The sequence below is a fragment of the Plectropomus leopardus genome, chromosome 21 (genome assembly GCF_026936395.1).
Source record: "Plectropomus leopardus strain MGB_pleo_1.0 chromosome 21, ASM2693639v1, whole genome shotgun sequence".
Lineage (NCBI taxonomy): Eukaryota > Metazoa > Chordata > Actinopteri > Perciformes > Serranidae > Plectropomus > Plectropomus leopardus.
In genome coordinates, this window is record NC_142196.1 from 21,052,181 (window position 1) to 21,069,224 (window position 17,044).

The window sequence follows — 17,044 nt, forward strand, 5'->3', positions numbered from 1 at the left end:
AGAGCAGCGGTTTGCAATGGTGGTTACTGCTTTCCTAAGCACTGAACTTCAGTACAAATACCCTGAATTTATACTTGAGTATTTTCATTTTATGCTACTTTTTACTACATCTTCGAGGCAAATATTGTCCTTTTGACACCACATTTATTTTTAAGTTAAACTACCCTGCAGAATAAAAATACTTAAACTACCTTCGTCAGCTGCAACATTAAAGTGATAAACACATTCATGCATCAATAATTATAATCCAGTAATATAATATATATGAGTCCAAACTAGGATGTTCTGCATAATGAGTACTTTTACGTTCAGAACTTTGAGTGTATTTTGATGCTAATACTTTTAGTACTTTTACTTGAGTACAGTTGTGAATGCAGGACTTGTAACTAGTATTTTTATACTGTTGTGTTATTACTTTTTCCTATTTTCTTAATATATCTACCTTTTCATAAAAGTGCAATTAAATCATAAGATCATTATTCGCATGTGGTGACTTAAAGGATAACTCACCTTGTGATACGTTAAGTATGTGAAAAAAACTTTGTTTTTACACTTGCCTCCATGGTGAATGACAAATTCAAAAAAAATCTTGTTGGATTGAAGTCATAGGGATCCATGTTTAACAGCAAAACTATATCAAAACATTTGTTGACGATCTCTCACACATCTCATGCAGTATAATCCAAGTTTCATTTATCTATGGCCGTAAGCTCAAAACCCCTGAAACAGACAATCGTGTTGGGATCTGCTTTGATCAAAACTCTAATTTTACCTCCCTGAACACTGAAGCTGCTGGTCTTAAGCTGCCTCCATTATTTTTTTATTATGTGACTTCATGAATTCAACACATCTTAGAGGGGTAACTGAAAACTGTATGGGGGGGGGGTTGTCCCTCAGTCAGATTAAAATATGTTATTATTTCACACGTGGTAACTAAGTGTCAATCAAACTTCACTACAACTGTAAACTACCGGTCTAAAATGATTATTACTCAAAAATCAGTCCTATAAAGCATCAGTGTGATCATCAATCGCACACATGTTCCTCAGTAAATGCTGTAATTCATATTTTTAGGTTGTATCAAATTTAAAATATGTATTTATGCTCTCTCTTTATTATCCTGTCTGTGTGTCTCTGCAGGCCTCCTGCGCTGGCGGGCAGTCCGGCTTTCTCCGACATCTCCCTCATCCGGATCTCGCCCCAGCGGAACCCCTCTGTGGGGGCGGAGTCGCCCTTTCACCCTCCACACCCCTACATCAACCCATACATGGACTACATCCGCTCGCTCCACAGCAGCCCCTCCATCTCTGTTCTGTCAGCCACCCGGGGCCTCAGCCCTGCAGATGGTGAATAAAGTGAAACATACACCGACGACACAAAGCGTGATGCATACACACACACACACACTCATGGCACAGATGCACACTCAGCACACACATCTGCACACAAACCCCAGTGGAGCAGAAACAGGCGACAAAGCTTCAGTAAAAATGATTGTTGGAATCGATTAGTGAGGTTCGATTGCTATTAGAGGGAATCTCGATTCTCTGTTTCAGTTTAATTCCTGTTTGAGATCAGAAGAGGTCAGGTGAGAGGCAACTAGATCCATCTCTATTAAGACCCAGGGGTTGGCGAGATGTTATCTGAGTGAAGGAGGAGGTGGATGGGAGTATTATGAGCGCGGCGCGATCCGTGTGGGTGGGGGCGCAGGTTGGAGGGAGGCTAATCCTTTTGATCTGTGAGTCATGTCAGAGACCTCTGGAGGACGCATCAGTGAGCGGCAGGGTCACGTACAGTTACAACCTGCACACCGAGGGAGGGTCGGATTCAAGTTCAGGGTTGGGGGGCGTTATGTTATGGTGTCCTACAGGGAGCGTTTGTTTCCTGCGATCTCAGGATGGATTTAGACCGGGAAATCAATTAAAGTGGACACCAGAAACCATCAAATGACAAAAAATTGAAAAAAGCAGCTTTAGTGTTGTGTGATGAAGTGGTTGGTGGCATTTAAACGATTCTAGTAATATGTAGAGTTTAAATGAAAGGTTGATCATATTTCGGAATAGATTAGGTTATATATCAAGCCAAAAAAAAATATTTTATTTTTCCAGCTTTGTAAGGTTTCTAAAATTTAAATTTGAAGATGAAACAAGCAATTTTAAGACATCAATTTGGACTCTAGAATCAGCATTGTTGGCTGCAATCTTATTAAAGTATTATGTGTTTTTTAAGATTATGTATAGTTATACCAGCCAGATGTATAAAAAAAAGTTGCAAAATGCTGCAAATGACCACGTCATAAAAAGTAAGCTTTTTAAAGATAGCTGTTTTTTTTGCCAGAATCTAAATTCATCTCAAAGGTCTGGAAATGACTTGATGCAAGAACGCAGCTACGGAGTCAACACTGGGAGGACCAAATCGGTCCTCATAGAAAATTACACATGCAGTGCATCATAAATGATTGACACTTCACGTGGGTTATCTGAGAAATGTAATGTAATAAAGACATAAACGTCAGTTGAATATAGCAGTTAGTAATGTTCTGCAGAGGTATGGCAACACCACTTGGACAAACCACTCACAGAATTGGGAACATCGTATAGAAGAACCAGTTAGGGCTGCACAATTAACTGATTACTAATCAAGATCCTGATTTGGGCTTCCCACAATCGGATGAACATGATCGATAACGATACTGAGGTTTAAAATGTGTGCTCTGCTGCACATCCAGCCTCCACTTTGACAAGCTGTCAAAAGTTTTTCTGACTGTTGCAGCTGCAGACAGGCAAAATGTAAATCATCTGTTATCAACCCTCATTATCTGTTGCTTAGGAGTATTTCAGATACAAGAGAGAACAAATAATATGCAAAGAGTGTATGAGACTGTCTACGCCATGTAGCAACACAACTTGTTTAAAAACCTAAAAAAAACACCACAGCAGTACGATGGAAGCACGAAGGCCTTAATGAATAATGTCACAGCGGCAGAAACAACTATAGAGGATGAACTTAATTCAGATGAAGAAGAATTTTATTTTAAATTTTATTTTGATGCAAAGATTATTATTTTTGCAGCACAGCACAAATTTGAAAGTGTAATAAAATATTGTGTCACATAGAACAATGAATAAGACTGATAAATACTCGTGATGGCAATATTAATCTTATATTAATCTAAATAATACTGATTATCATTTTGGCTATATTTGTGCCACCTTAGAACCTGTAGTTGTAAAAATGACAATATTTGTTTAGTTTATTACATTTGATAATGATTTGTGTGGTGTTGCCTGTCATAGAATTGCAATTTTCTTAAATGTATATATTATTTTATTTATTATACTGGAGGGGGGCATTTTTGGCATATTTGAGTATTTGGGAGATGTGTCCCGCCCAGTATATAATATTATTACTGCCTTGGCCTGATGACCTATACAGTCCTTGTGTCGTAAGCCATCAGCCTTTGGCACTTCAGCAGCACTTGGTGATGAAGTGTACTTCTGAAACGTTAGATAGCGGTGGGCACTTCCTCGACACCAGCACACTCAACTCCATCTCATCCAGGTCTCTTAAAAGCTGGATCTTAAAGTGAAGACCAAGACTCTCACTCAGCCCCTCTCCTGCTCTCCTGCACTCCAGCAGGAAGCATGTCCTCAAGCTCAAACTCTCTACCCTCCAATTTTCCATTACCGCAACATAATGTGCGCCGGTCTCAGCTTGCTTTAAATCAAAATAGTTCCTCCAACCTACCACATGATCCCCTTTCAGCTCATAATGCCGTGAATTGTGAATGAGGCACCTAATTACTCCTTTAATCAATCCGGTGATTAATTAACCCATCAGCTTTTGTGTTGTTAGTATATCACCACGCTTACAGGGAGCCTCCGTCTTCAGTATAATTTTTTTTCCTACCGAAATGTACATTTGAATAATGATGAATTAATTAACAGAATCTAATGGAGATTTAAAGTGGGTGGGATTTAGTGCCACCCTCTCGCTGCCACACATTTGCTTTCTTTGCTCCTCCCTCGCACAATATTTCTCTGTGAGATGGGGTTCAGAGGTAAGCTCGCCCCTGATCCTATTGTAATGCTGAAGGAGCACCCGGTGGCTCACCAAGTCCTGAGGCGCATCTCCACCCGAGTGCCACACTGACAGCCTTTCCCCCAACTCCCCCTTCTCTTTTTGCCCCCAGGATCAATCTCAGATGCCAAGGTTTCTGATTTAGAAATTCTGCAAAGCCCTTTTCTGTGCGTGTTGGATCCTGAATGGGCCACATTATGGTTGAATGCAAAAGCAAAGCTAAGGCGGAACAGCAGAGACAATTAAGAAACTCCCCCCTTCTACTGAAGACATAATACCCAGATCGAATTAATTTAGATTTTTTTTCTTACATTCATTCAACCAATCATGGATGCATATTGCAGGCATACAAGGCCAGCCTTAAGAGGAAATCTCATACCGCGTTTATTTATTTTCTCTTTATTTCTTCACTTTGGGGGGAGAAAAAAAATCTGCAGCGCTCTGTGGGTCTGAACCGATTCTATATTTGCATCCAAAACCACAGTGTTAGTCCTTTTCCCTCTCTCTTTCTTAGAATATTTGCATAAGGAAGCCCACCACCAGATGTTTATTTTTAGGCTACGGTTCAAGGACTTACAGCACTCTATAGCTAACTAAGGGAATGACTTGGAAAAGAGGAGCATTTTGAGAATAAAAAAGTGAAATGAAGACAGAATCGTTTGTATCTTTATGCATGGGCAGATTTAGGCCTTTTGTTTGCCTATAGAGTTTAAAGAGAGCGCAGTCGCGGAGCAGGTTGCATATCTGCGCACTGCAGCCCTGATGTGTACAAACACACAAGCACCATCTCTGGCAAAAGATGTGTCAGCCCACGTACCACACACACATATATACACACGCTCTCTCCAAAGTGATCAAGGAATAGAGGAGGAAGAGAAAAGGCTGTTTAAGATTTGTATTGTGAGACGATCAGTTATGCTGTGCTCGGCATGAGTGCATCAATCAAACACTAATGCACACTCACTGTAATCTCTGAGCAAGCATCCGCTAATCCCCAGCGAGGCTCTCCACTTCAGGTGATGCTCCCTGTGCAGCTGTTTTGCTTAACTTGATGGTGTTGCTAATGTGCTCATTACTGTTCTGCTGAGCTGATTATCATCTCATGTAAATGAACGCAGGTTTGTAATGCAGCACAGGTGCTCTCCCTGTCGTGTTTTGCCTCGCCACCTCATTCTTTTTCTTCCTCTCTACTCTTCAAATGCCCCCTATCTACCTGCATTTCCTCATCTGTCACCTTCATCTTTTCGGTTACGATGTTTCCCTCTTTGCTGACCCCGATCACTCTCTCGCTCCAGCCCCTCACACAGGTCTGACCACAGCTGAGTACTACCACCAGATGGCTCTGCTGGCGGGCCATCGCAGCCCTTACACAACTGACCTGCTACCCTCTGTGGCGTCCACAGCCGGCGCCAGCAGCGCCAGCGCCCTGCACATGGAATACCTGCAGGCGATGGAGAGTAAGTCTGCGCTTGTCTCACACATCACTCATGACACACGAGTCCTTACTGTCTCAGAAGTGCTGATCACGTATGGCTGCAACGGTGTGAGCTTTTCACAATTACCACATCAGAAAATATCACGGTTTCACGGTATCAGGGCAGTACACAATTCTTATTATCATCAGTTTCAATTACCCTTAAAGGAATGAGAAAAAGTTTTTGTTTTGTTGAACAAACACGTAACTATAATGGAAGTATGTGTAAAAAGTCTGACAGACAGATGAGATTCTCTTTTTCTTTCCAGTACTTTACACACGAAAATGTAATCATCGATTTTAACGCCACTGTATACAGTTTCCTAAATACTGCTGCAACCCTATGCAGGAACAGTAGTTATTTTCCATATAAAGTACATATCATTTAGCACTAGTGTGCAGATCAAACCATTTCTAGGTCAAAACTAGGCTAAATATGGCAAGTTGCACATATTTTTTTTTCAACACCACTTACATCACTACATTTCAATTAGGGCTGGGCAATGCTGGGCAATTTATGGATATTAAAGCAATGTTGTGATAGCAGACTAGATATCATTTAGATTTTGGACCGTCATTTTCTGAAATGACCAGACTATTCTAGCTGTTCTTTTATTTATATATTTTTATTATTTTTACTCACTTAGTCATCGGCAAAGCACCAATAGTCAACCCTACAATATCTTTGCAATATCAATATTGAGGTATCTAGTAAAAAATATTATGATATCTGATTTTTTTCATAACACAAAGCCCTACTTTCAACAAGTAGCATATCCAAACTACACATTGAATAATAGGTGTGGAGAGGACACAGAGGTCACGTCCCCCTCATTATTCTCAACATGTGCATTTGTGCCTCCCCCAATAAAAAGTAGCAGATTACTTTTATTTTGACAAAACATCTTTCATTTCCACCAAAAACACATTTCCACCAGATATTTATGCAGAAAAGGCACACATTTACAAGAACTCAGGAATTAAGTGTTTCTGGTGGAGGACTCCCAAACCGCTTGTGTGTTCTCCTAAAATACTGAAATGTAGTTTAAAAATCTATCTTTAGACAATACTTTTTGGTAACCTAGACATCTAAAAAAAAAAAAACTGGATTTTTCAACCAGTAGGTGAAAAGACACCCAGTAAATCCATGCCTACTGGGATACCACTTTAAAGTATTATGAGTGCATGCCTGCACATTATAGCATGGGTGGCCCCACAGGGAATTCAACCTCTAAAACGCACCTTCACGAAACACCTACCTCGTACTATATATAGATCAAGCTCGGGCTCAACCATGGCGAGGAGGGACCTGAAACTCTACTTTGACATGATTTAAATGAGCTATTGTCTTAATGTGTTGGGCTCAGGACTGTGTGCAGAGGACTTATGCTAATGAGTTATTTTAAAGTGTAAATAGGAAATTAAACGCACAGTGAATCTTAGAAAGGTCAGACAGCCTCACCCCGCTCCCTTTGATGAGAATGTATTTAGTCAGGCAGACGCCGCTTTCATGGAAATCCGGGGTGAAGTTCCCCCCATTCCTCCGAACAAACTAATTAAAACTAGCCAAACTTGTGCGGGTATCAGAAAATTAATTGCTATTAAGTGGGAATTGGAATGTCCCGCCATTCATCACTGCAGAAATCCTTTCTTCTGTGTCACTTTTAAAGATTAATAGACTGAAACAAAAACAATTAAGGCCAAATTTAAGTGGAGATGCGATGCTCCTCACTTAAAAAAAAGCCTGTGATCATTTCTGGTAATAACTCATCGTGTTTCAACAATGTGTGTTCCAACGCTGGAAAAATTAACACTTTAAAGCTTTGTAGGATTTCAGAGAAAAAAAACATACAAAGAGAAGAGTCTATCAAGAGGCTTTCGCTGATAATCTGGGCTACTATGTTACTGCGGCTATTTTAGTCTATTTCACATCAGTGTAATTACCTTCAGAGAGAGTTGTGCTAATGAAACAATGGGCCTGTCCTGCCTATTTGTGCTTTAATGGGCTATTGTCTATGTTCCTACTGCCTAATTAGTGCCATAGCTCTCATAGATCATGATACTAACGTCTGTATTTATGGTCGTTATTAGCTTATTTTAATTTCTTTGCCATTTTGTCTACAGATATGCAGGTTTTCTCATTAATAGCTTCACTTTGAGAAACATAGATAAAATATACATAAAGTCATATTTGACACAATTAACATTTCATTGGAATTAATAATTTCCCTCTAAATAGGTTCAATTTTAGTAACATTTTAAACAGTGGAACTCATGTTTGATACAAACAAGCCATTTAATTGTAGTTGTTAATTACATTTCTTGTTCTGTAATTTCAGTAAATTGCCCATAATTGCATCTTTTGAGAAAGATTTACTAAAACACTTCAGTAAACATAAAGCAACACATGGTCTTTACATTGTAAATTAATTATGAGCAGTGGTGGAAGTATTTCGTTCCTTTATGTAAGTAAAATACTAATACAAAACTGTAAAACTACCATGTTACAAGTAAAAGTCCTGCATTGACAATGTTATTTAAGTAAGTATAATTTAAATTTTAAAAAAATCAATTAAATAAAAAAGGCTATAATATTTTTATTTTTATTTTAATTATTACTGAAATGTTACCTTCTTTGTAAATTTATAACCAAAAACCAATTTTATAAACTGTTTTATAAACAACTTTCATAAACTCTTTTTTTTAAATGTATTTTTTTAAATTTAATCTAATTTAATTTGTATCTAGTAATTAAAGCTTTCACATAAATGTTGTGAAATAAAACATTAAATAAAAATAAAACATTTAAAGTTGTACTTTAGTACAGTACTTAAAAGTAAATATACTTGGTCACATTCCACCACTGATTATAATTAAGAGAAATAGGATTACTGTCTATATTTCCTTATGCCCGGAAGTATTGTTTTGTCCTAAAGAAAGTTTCCTGTTGCACAATATTCAGACCTCAGTCCTCCCCTGTGATAGCGTCCCCTCTCAGGTGGCCCCCAAAGTGTGTCGGCGAGGGTTCAACCCCAGTTTTGGAGCCAGCTTTTATTTCCAACACCGTCTGTCCGGCATGTCTGAAACCTCCCTGGCCACGAGAATTAATGACGCAGCGCGTAACCAGCCATCCCGTCCATAAATCAAGAGGAAATTAGAGGGACAGTCCTGCTACAAGCCAGGACGCTCCTCTCTCCGTCTCCCCGGTTGGCCGATTTATCATTTGGGCTGTGCATTAATAAACACCACTCCCATGAGGCTTTGCAGTGGTGGGACGCTGGCCCTACTCCTACCCCTTTCTCTCACTTGTGGTGAATTAGGAGAAGTCACTTGTATTAGACTCAGCTTGTTTAAAAAGTGTCAAATTTTGTCCGAAGCAGGAGGATAAAGGATGATTTGTATATTGGGGGATTATATATTCGGTTTAAAATGCATGAAATAGTGAAAAATCAAACATATCGAGGAGCGTCACATGACAAACTACGATGTTTGTAGCAATTGTGTGCACTCAGGGATTTGTATGTGCATATGTTAACCCTCTCTCCTTTCAAAAAGACATAAAAAAGACAGATTTTCCATACAATGACAATGTAAAGGGGGCGTTGCTCTCCATACAGCTTCACGCCATAGTTGAAACTCAGGTCTATGTATGCCAGAACACCACCGCTACCACCACAGAGGCATCCACACACACACACATTCACATCCACACACTCTGATTACCATGTGAATGGAGCGCTCTGTAATCGTTGGATGTGTCAGACGAGAGATAGAGCATTTACGTTTGGGAGATGGATGGATTGTGGGGGACGTAAATATGGAGGGGGGTTATCGGGGCTGCGTAAGCTGGTTTTGTCTGCCTTTATAAAATAACTCAAAATGTTTTATTTCCAAGTCTTGAGTCACAAAGTCATTGTGTCAGTTCATGCACAAAGCACGACATCCCCTCAGCGCTTTTTTCCCCCTCCTTCCATCTGCCTCTGTTTTTCCCTGTCTTGTTTGTGACATCTCCATGTGAAAAGACAACAAAAGTCATGTTTTAATCTCTACCCGTGGCTCATTGTATGTGCAGAGAGAATGGTTGCGCCGTTTCCGCCTTTTACCTTTTCAAACCCCCTTTTTAGTATTTCCAGTCAACACTGATTGCATTTGAATAACGAGTCAAATTGGACTTGATTAAATATTACCATACACAGTCAGAGCATTTCTCCAACATAAAAGACATGTTTTCTCATGGATGAAATGCAAGCAGTGCATCAAGTGACAGCTGAACACTCATTCAGATGAGCCTTTTGTCTGATGATTGACAAAAATGTCATCTGTTAGGGTTAGATTAGGTTAGAGTTTGGAAGAAGTCAAACAGAAATCCCATTTGAACCGGAAAACGCTCTTTTTTGTATTTAGCTAATGCTCTTCTCCTAAAAAACATCAAACAAGAGAGCAAAAATTGTTAAATTTACAGCGTTTAACCTTTTGCTCTCATAAAGATTTTTTTCCACTACCTCACTCTGATCTCCTTCTCTCTCCTTATCCTGCAGACTCTCGTTTCTCGAGCCCGAGGCTGCCATCACGGCCCAGCAGGAAGCGCCCGCTGCCCATCTCGCCGCTCTCAGAGCACAGCTTTGACCTGCAGACCATGATCCGCAACTCGCCCAACTCTCTCGTCACCATGCTCAACAACTCTCGATCCAGCTCCTCCACCAGCGGCTCCTATGGTCACCTCTCTGCTGGAGCTATCAGGTACAGCTGAGTGAAACTTATCCTGCGTTATTATTCTGAAGTTTATTATCATTATTCTGTTTGTTATAGTTATCTCAGATTGGGCTTGAGATGTATGACAGCCTGCGTTTCAGACTGAAAGTGTGGGGTTTGAAAGAAGTGAGGTTTAAGTCGTTATAAGGGACACTATGACTTTGCATTAAGGAAAATGAGGGATCCAGTTTTCTTGGACCCTTAATATGGACTAAAATCAGCATATTTTAGCTTTTGCCATTTCAGTTTTGATTCTTTTTTTTGACAAATGTTATAGAAGTACATACAAAATCCCTGGATTACTACTTTAAAGTTAGAAGAAAATGACATCCTGTCAGGATGTCTTTCAGGGGCTTTTATTGACTATGTTTCTCTCAAGGTGGTCATTCAGGGACTAAAATGTGTCAATAATCTCTCAAACAGCAGGATCTCCCCATGAGGAATGATGTTGCAAACAATTTCCTAATATCATTGATTGATATTTTCATACAAACACAAATAAGTCAAGGGAAAGACAGAACTGATAAATGCCATTCAGGCCTGCATAAAATCATATTGTGAACATCACTGTCCATGCAGGCAATTATTTGTCTACAAGGAAAACTGCCGCGGCTTTTGCCCTGCAGGCCGACAATGTTTTTTTGTCAGCTGACAGTTACGTGGCTGCAGCCACCAGCTGATAGTTTATACCTCATTCAGACAGCTCATTCCAGCCCTCAATGTTACAAGTCTAAAGCATCTTTAAAACAACCAGAAAACATGAAATGCACTACACAGCTGAAGCCTAAATAAGATTATTATAGAACTAACAGACTGCCCTGACATGGTAAAGGATTCATGAAAACAAAGCCAAAAATAGTCATGGGCTAGCCTACTTCACCAAATCTGTAGTTGAGTTGAGATGAAACATAAATGGTGACGGCGCACCTTGACACACATGACAACATAACAGGTGACGGCGCAACTTGACACATATCAAAACATTAGTGACAGTGCACAAAGATAGGCCTACAGATGAAAACACTGGTGACGGCGCACCTTGACAAATATGAAAACATCATTGGTGACGGCGCACCCATTCAGTGACAACATTATTCATATCTAGGTGTGCAGGCAGATTATGGGTCAAACAATTAATAATAATAATAATAATAATTCACTTACAGTCTCGCAGTTTCACAGTCTTGCAGTCTCCGGGCTTCTGCTGTATGAAGACATTAGATCCAGTTTGCAGGCACAGGGCATTCTTGACCAATAGCATGGCAAATCCGGATAAACTGATCTATCCCATTGAGCTCCTCAGGTAAGCTTTAATAAGGTCCAGCTCATAAAAGGATCATCTGGAATTGTTAAAAACAGTAAAATGGTACAGACTTCCTCAAACGTTGCAGCCTTCCAGTTGCTGTCTTCATTCAACATCTTGGATATATCTTGGATTGTTCTTACTTTGGGAAAGATATTTCAAACACCCACAGAATGACAAGTTGTGTCAGAAATGCTGTTGAGGTTATGTTGTCTTTGTAAATATGACACAACTTGCTCACTCAGAAAGTTCATTATCTGTTGCAGTGCAGTTTTTCGGGCTGAATGTATTCAGTGTTGTCCTCAAATCTGTGATTCTCTGTATCAGCTTGGAGATGTTACATGTACCGTGGTGGAGGAAGTTTTCAAAACTTTAACTTGAGTGTCATGGTTCTGGAGAGCAGGCAGCAAGTGAAAGACCCAAAAAGAGATGAAAACAGGCAGACTGGTGCATTTTATAAGTCCAAATGGCAGTGGGTTCAGCAGGCAGGTAACAGACTTGAAACAAACTGTCAAGGAACAAAGGAAGTGGGCTGGTTAGCAGGATCCAGTGAGGGAAGTCCAAGCAGAGCAGATTAGTGAGGTCGGAGCAGGTGTGCAGATGGGTGTGGCAGTCATGTGATGGGAACAGGAAGGAGGAGTCTGACAATGTTTGCTGGATGGAGGAAATGGCAGAGGAGCAGGCATGGGAAATAAGTGTCTGAAAAGGAGGGACAAAGAAACAACTCACAATTCTGTGAAAGTAGCAATACTACACTACAGAAATCCTCTGTTGCAAGTTAAAGTCATGCATTTAAGATCTAACAATGTAAAAGCAGAAAAGAATTTGCATGAAAATATAAAATATAATATAAAATATGTAACCCTGCAGGCTAATTTTCAGACCCTTTTCTTGTCCTCTTGTACTTATTTTTTGCAATTTGCAAGGCATTTCTTGCCAAGTTACACATCTTTATCCCCATGTTTTTAAAAGAGATCAAACCAATTTAAAGGTTAAAATGCTTGTGAAAGATGTCTGAATTCAGTACAACAAAACTGATGTAGATCCTGGTGCTAAAGGTGTCACGTGTTCATGACTTTAATGTTACAGCAGGTAAAGGTAATTTCAGTTACTTTGTATGCTGCTGCCGGGTACCATAACCTATTTAAACATTATTATTTGTTAATTGATTTATATTTTCAATTATTAATCTAAATCTGCAAAGTAGCTAGAGCTGTCAACAGAATGTGAAGTAAAAAGTACAAATTTTTCCTCCAAAATGTAACGGAGTAGAAGTATTATGTAACATGAAATGAAAATACTTAAATAAAGTAAAGAATTGTACACAACATTACTTAAGTAAATGTACTTAGTTACTTTCCACCACTACATGTTTGACAATACTATTTACCTTCTCAGGAAAACTGTCCCCTGTCCCTGGATTAGCATTAGCATTAGCAGGTGTCTTATCTGGCTCTTGCTCAGTGAAACGACTCTTATTATATAGTATATTTTTAAAAAGAACTACTGTTCATTTTTCTTTCTGGGCTACTTCTTTCTGTTTTCACTTGTAAACCCTCTATTGTATTTGTACTCTATTACTAGTCTCTCACTTAACAGTTACTCGTCATGTTGAAACTTCGTTAGCTAGCTAGCTAACTCATGAAGCAGAGGAAAACGCTTTTCCGGGTTTAGAAAAGTGTAAAATACCCGGATCTACTGGCCCATAGAGCATGCGTAGAAGTGATTAACGACAGCCGAACGCGGCCGAGTGTACCCGAGTGTACCCGAGTGACTCCGACTCACTGCGAACAGCGCCGGTGCACGAGCATTCCTCTTGTAGTAGCTTAGCTTATTAGCAACAGCAGCTAATCGGCGGTATAACAACAGCGTTGTCGGTTTTAATATTTACGTGATTATCAGATAATGGTATATTTATCTCTCTCTCTACACACACACACATATACACATACAACTATTCAAGGAATCATATCGTAATCACGACCGGAGAAATCAAATTAACAGAATCGGAACATGTTGTGCTCATAAAAAGGTAATAAAAGGTGGTGCCTTGTAATATAGCCCGTGTTGTATTACACAGCTAAACTTTAAAAAATACTATGTTCAGTACCTTTTAGTAACTGTCACTGGTGCTCTGCGCTGCTCACTGATAACCGGTAGTTAAATACAGACCGTAGACTGTATATACGGTCTCTGATACAGACACGGTAAGACGTCCATATTACAGGCTTTATAGCCAACAGCGTATGGATGTGTTGTAAAATGTTAAAAATGATGAATTGTGATTAAAAAATGATGAATTACAGCAAAAATATCCATTACTACGGCCGGTACGAAGCCTGTGCTGTCAGAAACTCTTTGAGTTAATGCGCGTTCTCGCGGTAGAGTCCCGCGAGTCCGATGCGCGTTCACTTTATGTCTGGAGAAACACCGAATTTCAAATATTGACTTGGAAAATAGCGCATTTTATGTCTTTAGGACTTAATGTTTTTAATAATGGCTATTAAAAAAATGCGTTCTGAAAAGTCAACATGTCTCAAAAAAATTATCCAGTGATTTAAGGAGGGCTCTTTCACAATGTTAACAAATGGGGAAAAGTCTGTCTGGGCCAGAGTGCATCACGTGATGCTGTAGTTCCACTTTTGGCCACTATGTAAATTTTGCTTCAGTGGGTGGCGCACTTCCTGGAGGCTTGATCTTTACATTTTCGATCCAGGCAGGTAATATAAAACTACAAACTCACGCACATTACTTACAACACTACAAATTAAAGTTGAGCTGGCTTCAAAAACACGGAAATGACTTGGAAAATGTGCTTAAAAATTATTTTAGTTTTATAATATAATTTCAAATATTTTAAATTAAATGAATTAAAATTACCTTAAAATTGGCTCAAAAAAAGGAAAGAAAAAAATAAAAAAGAAATTCAAAAAACAAGGAAATAATTTTGAAATGTGCTTAAAAAATAATGTACCATAATTTTTAAAATGTAATTTTGGTCATTATTAATATAGTTTCTTTAGATTAGATATAGATTTCTTTTGCATTTTCTGGAATATTACTTCCCAAGTTGCTCATTGCCTTTTTCCCATTATTTTGAAAAATATCGCACCAGTTTGCTCTGGGTTCAAAGGTTAAATATTTGTTAAAAGGTGTCTTAAAGCTGCACAAAATAAGTGATGTTGTTCCAGGATTCAGAGGGTTAACTGCTGCTTGATACTAAATTTTTTCTGTGCACCCTGTAGCATATGCGTGGGAGAAAAGGGAAAAGAAAGTGTGTGTGTGTGTGTGTGTGTGTGTATCGTCCATGTCAGCCCCCCATGTGGGTGACGATCTCCCAGCCAGCAAGTCAAGCCTGCCTCCCCGGCGGCTCGTGTCAGTCATCGGGTAACACCTCATGGAAACATCACATACATCACGCCCCGGTACCAGAGGGCGAGCGAGGGGAAGCAAAAGAAAAGAAAAGAGAAGGCAAAAAGGAAAGATCCATTGCCCCACCCATAGTCATTGATCAGCGATCTGTAAGAAGAGCCTGATCAATCACACCGCGCGCTCAGCCACTGTCCCGGTGACAGGGCCCAAATAGCCAGAGCCAACAGACTGATGAGTGATATGACAAGCGGATGGGCCCCCAAATGTGTCTCGGCCCATTGATTTCCACTCGGCTCGTAATAAGATCAGCAGACATATGGGTTCGCAGCGAGAGCGAAGCGTCAGAGCTCAGGATGAATGGAGGAGCCACACAGATCTGTGTTTATCCGGTGGTTCACCTGTGGTTACACAGACCCCAGAGGAGGTTTCTGGGATTTTTTTTGGATAAACAAAGTTAGCTCAGGTTGAGGGAATTTAGCTCTATTTGCATGGCTATACGATACACTCCAGATTGTTTATCATCTGTATCATTTGCCCAGTGGAAGAATGACATACTGCCTTACACAGACCACATGATAATTCACTGCGTGTTAACAAGCTGAACATTCATTGGCAGGGATTCGCCGGCAGCCTCGTGGTTCCAGCATTACCACACCATCTCCTGTCAGATTGTCCTCAGGGACCAGAAGCTATCCAGAATAATCCATTTATTCAGTCTTTCCCCCTTTTGCCTCTGAACTGAGGTTGTAGTAAAGTTTTATGATTATTTTACCCACTGGTTTCCAAAGAGCCATAAGAGTTGTAAACAAAACCACTTACACAGAATCAACAAACCAGCTTTTTATCAAATCAAAAGCACTCAAAGATGTGGTTGATTTTAAAACAGTTCATATCATGTACGGAGCTCAACATCTTCGACTGTATAGTATCCAAAAGTTGTTTCAAATGAAATAAAGTTTACATGATGTTAGAGGAATTTGTACGTTCAAGAAACAGTTAGTGAGGACAGATGCAAAATATAATTGTAGTACAGTCAAAGGTGTTAATTTATGGAACAGCTGCAGTGTGGAACTGAAACATGTAAAACATTAAACGAATTTGAACACTTTAAAACAACAACAACAACAACGGGCGCAGTGAGATAAGGTACAAGAGGTTGGTTTTGATAGTGTGACTTTGTTTTCTTTATGTTTTTCTTTGTTCTGTAATGTGTGTGTCTCTTGTTAAATATACTTTATTTCAAACTTAAAAAACTACTATGCATATGAAAAATTTTGTGATATAATAATGAAACAGTAAACACACACAATAGAAGCATTTAGATCAAGGTGTGTTTGGAGAGGTTATTTTAGAGGGTTATTTTATTTGGCATGTTCAAATCAAAAACTAAATGAAACTCTTCTGCTCTCCAGCCCAGCGTTAAGCTTCGCCTACCCTCCGACCCCAGTGGCTTTGCACGTCCACCAGCAGCTGATGGGGCGTCAACCGGGCATCGTGGGCTCTGCCTTTGGCCACAGTCCGCCCCTCATCCACCCGTCGCCGGCCTTCGCCACCCAGAGGCCCGTCCCAGGCATCCCCCCCTCTGGGCTCAGCGCCAGCGAGCGCTCAGCCCTCTCCAACGACTCCTCACAGGTGAGAGCGCGTGCGATTCATCATCACAGGTAATAGATAGCAGGCGTCGCATGCCAGCCACATCTCAGCAGAGAGCGAACATGGTACAGGCAGGACCCCCCCTCCAAGCGCTCCTCTCCTGGGAGTTTCCTCCTACTTGTGTTGTCTCTTGTTTTTAGGCTGCCGAGCACGGCCCAGAACGCGCCTGCAGCAAACAACAAGGGGCTTGTTAGCATAGACTCCCACTGCTGACTCCATTAATCACTAGAGAGAGAACAAGGATATAGAGAGGCAATATTGACATGGATGGATGGATCCAAAGGGGCTTTTTCTCGCCATCCGCAACCCTTACTCTATGTGCGGGCCTATATTTGAAGTAAATATTCACTGTTTATTACCCCGTCCTCCCTGCTGTTTCCCATCCCTCCAATTTTGTGTTATCACAAATGAGG

At 40.0% G+C, this 17,044-nt stretch overlaps 1 protein-coding gene and 1 long non-coding RNA gene across 2 annotated transcripts in view; one reads left to right on the forward strand and one right to left on the reverse strand.

Moving 5' to 3' along the window:
- The window catches only part of gli3 (GLI family zinc finger 3), a 130,887-nt gene that overhangs the window by 91,113 nt on the left and 22,730 nt on the right, over window positions 1-17,044 (forward strand). The window contains exons 5-8 of the mRNA XM_042510212.2: window positions 1,141-1,346; window positions 5,376-5,537; window positions 10,093-10,294; window positions 16,394-16,613. Of these exons, the coding sequence (XP_042366146.2) occupies window positions 1,141-1,346; window positions 5,376-5,537; window positions 10,093-10,294; window positions 16,394-16,613 (790 nt within the window). The remainder of the gene's footprint in view (window positions 1-1,140; window positions 1,347-5,375; window positions 5,538-10,092; window positions 10,295-16,393; window positions 16,614-17,044) is intronic.
- Window positions 1-17,044, reverse strand: part of LOC121960494 (uncharacterized) — a 93,620-nt gene that overhangs the window by 58,877 nt on the left and 17,699 nt on the right. Inside the window, exon 4 of the long non-coding RNA XR_015775277.1 lies at window positions 11,471-16,797. This is a non-coding gene — a long non-coding RNA (uncharacterized LOC121960494). The remainder of the gene's footprint in view (window positions 1-11,470; window positions 16,798-17,044) is intronic.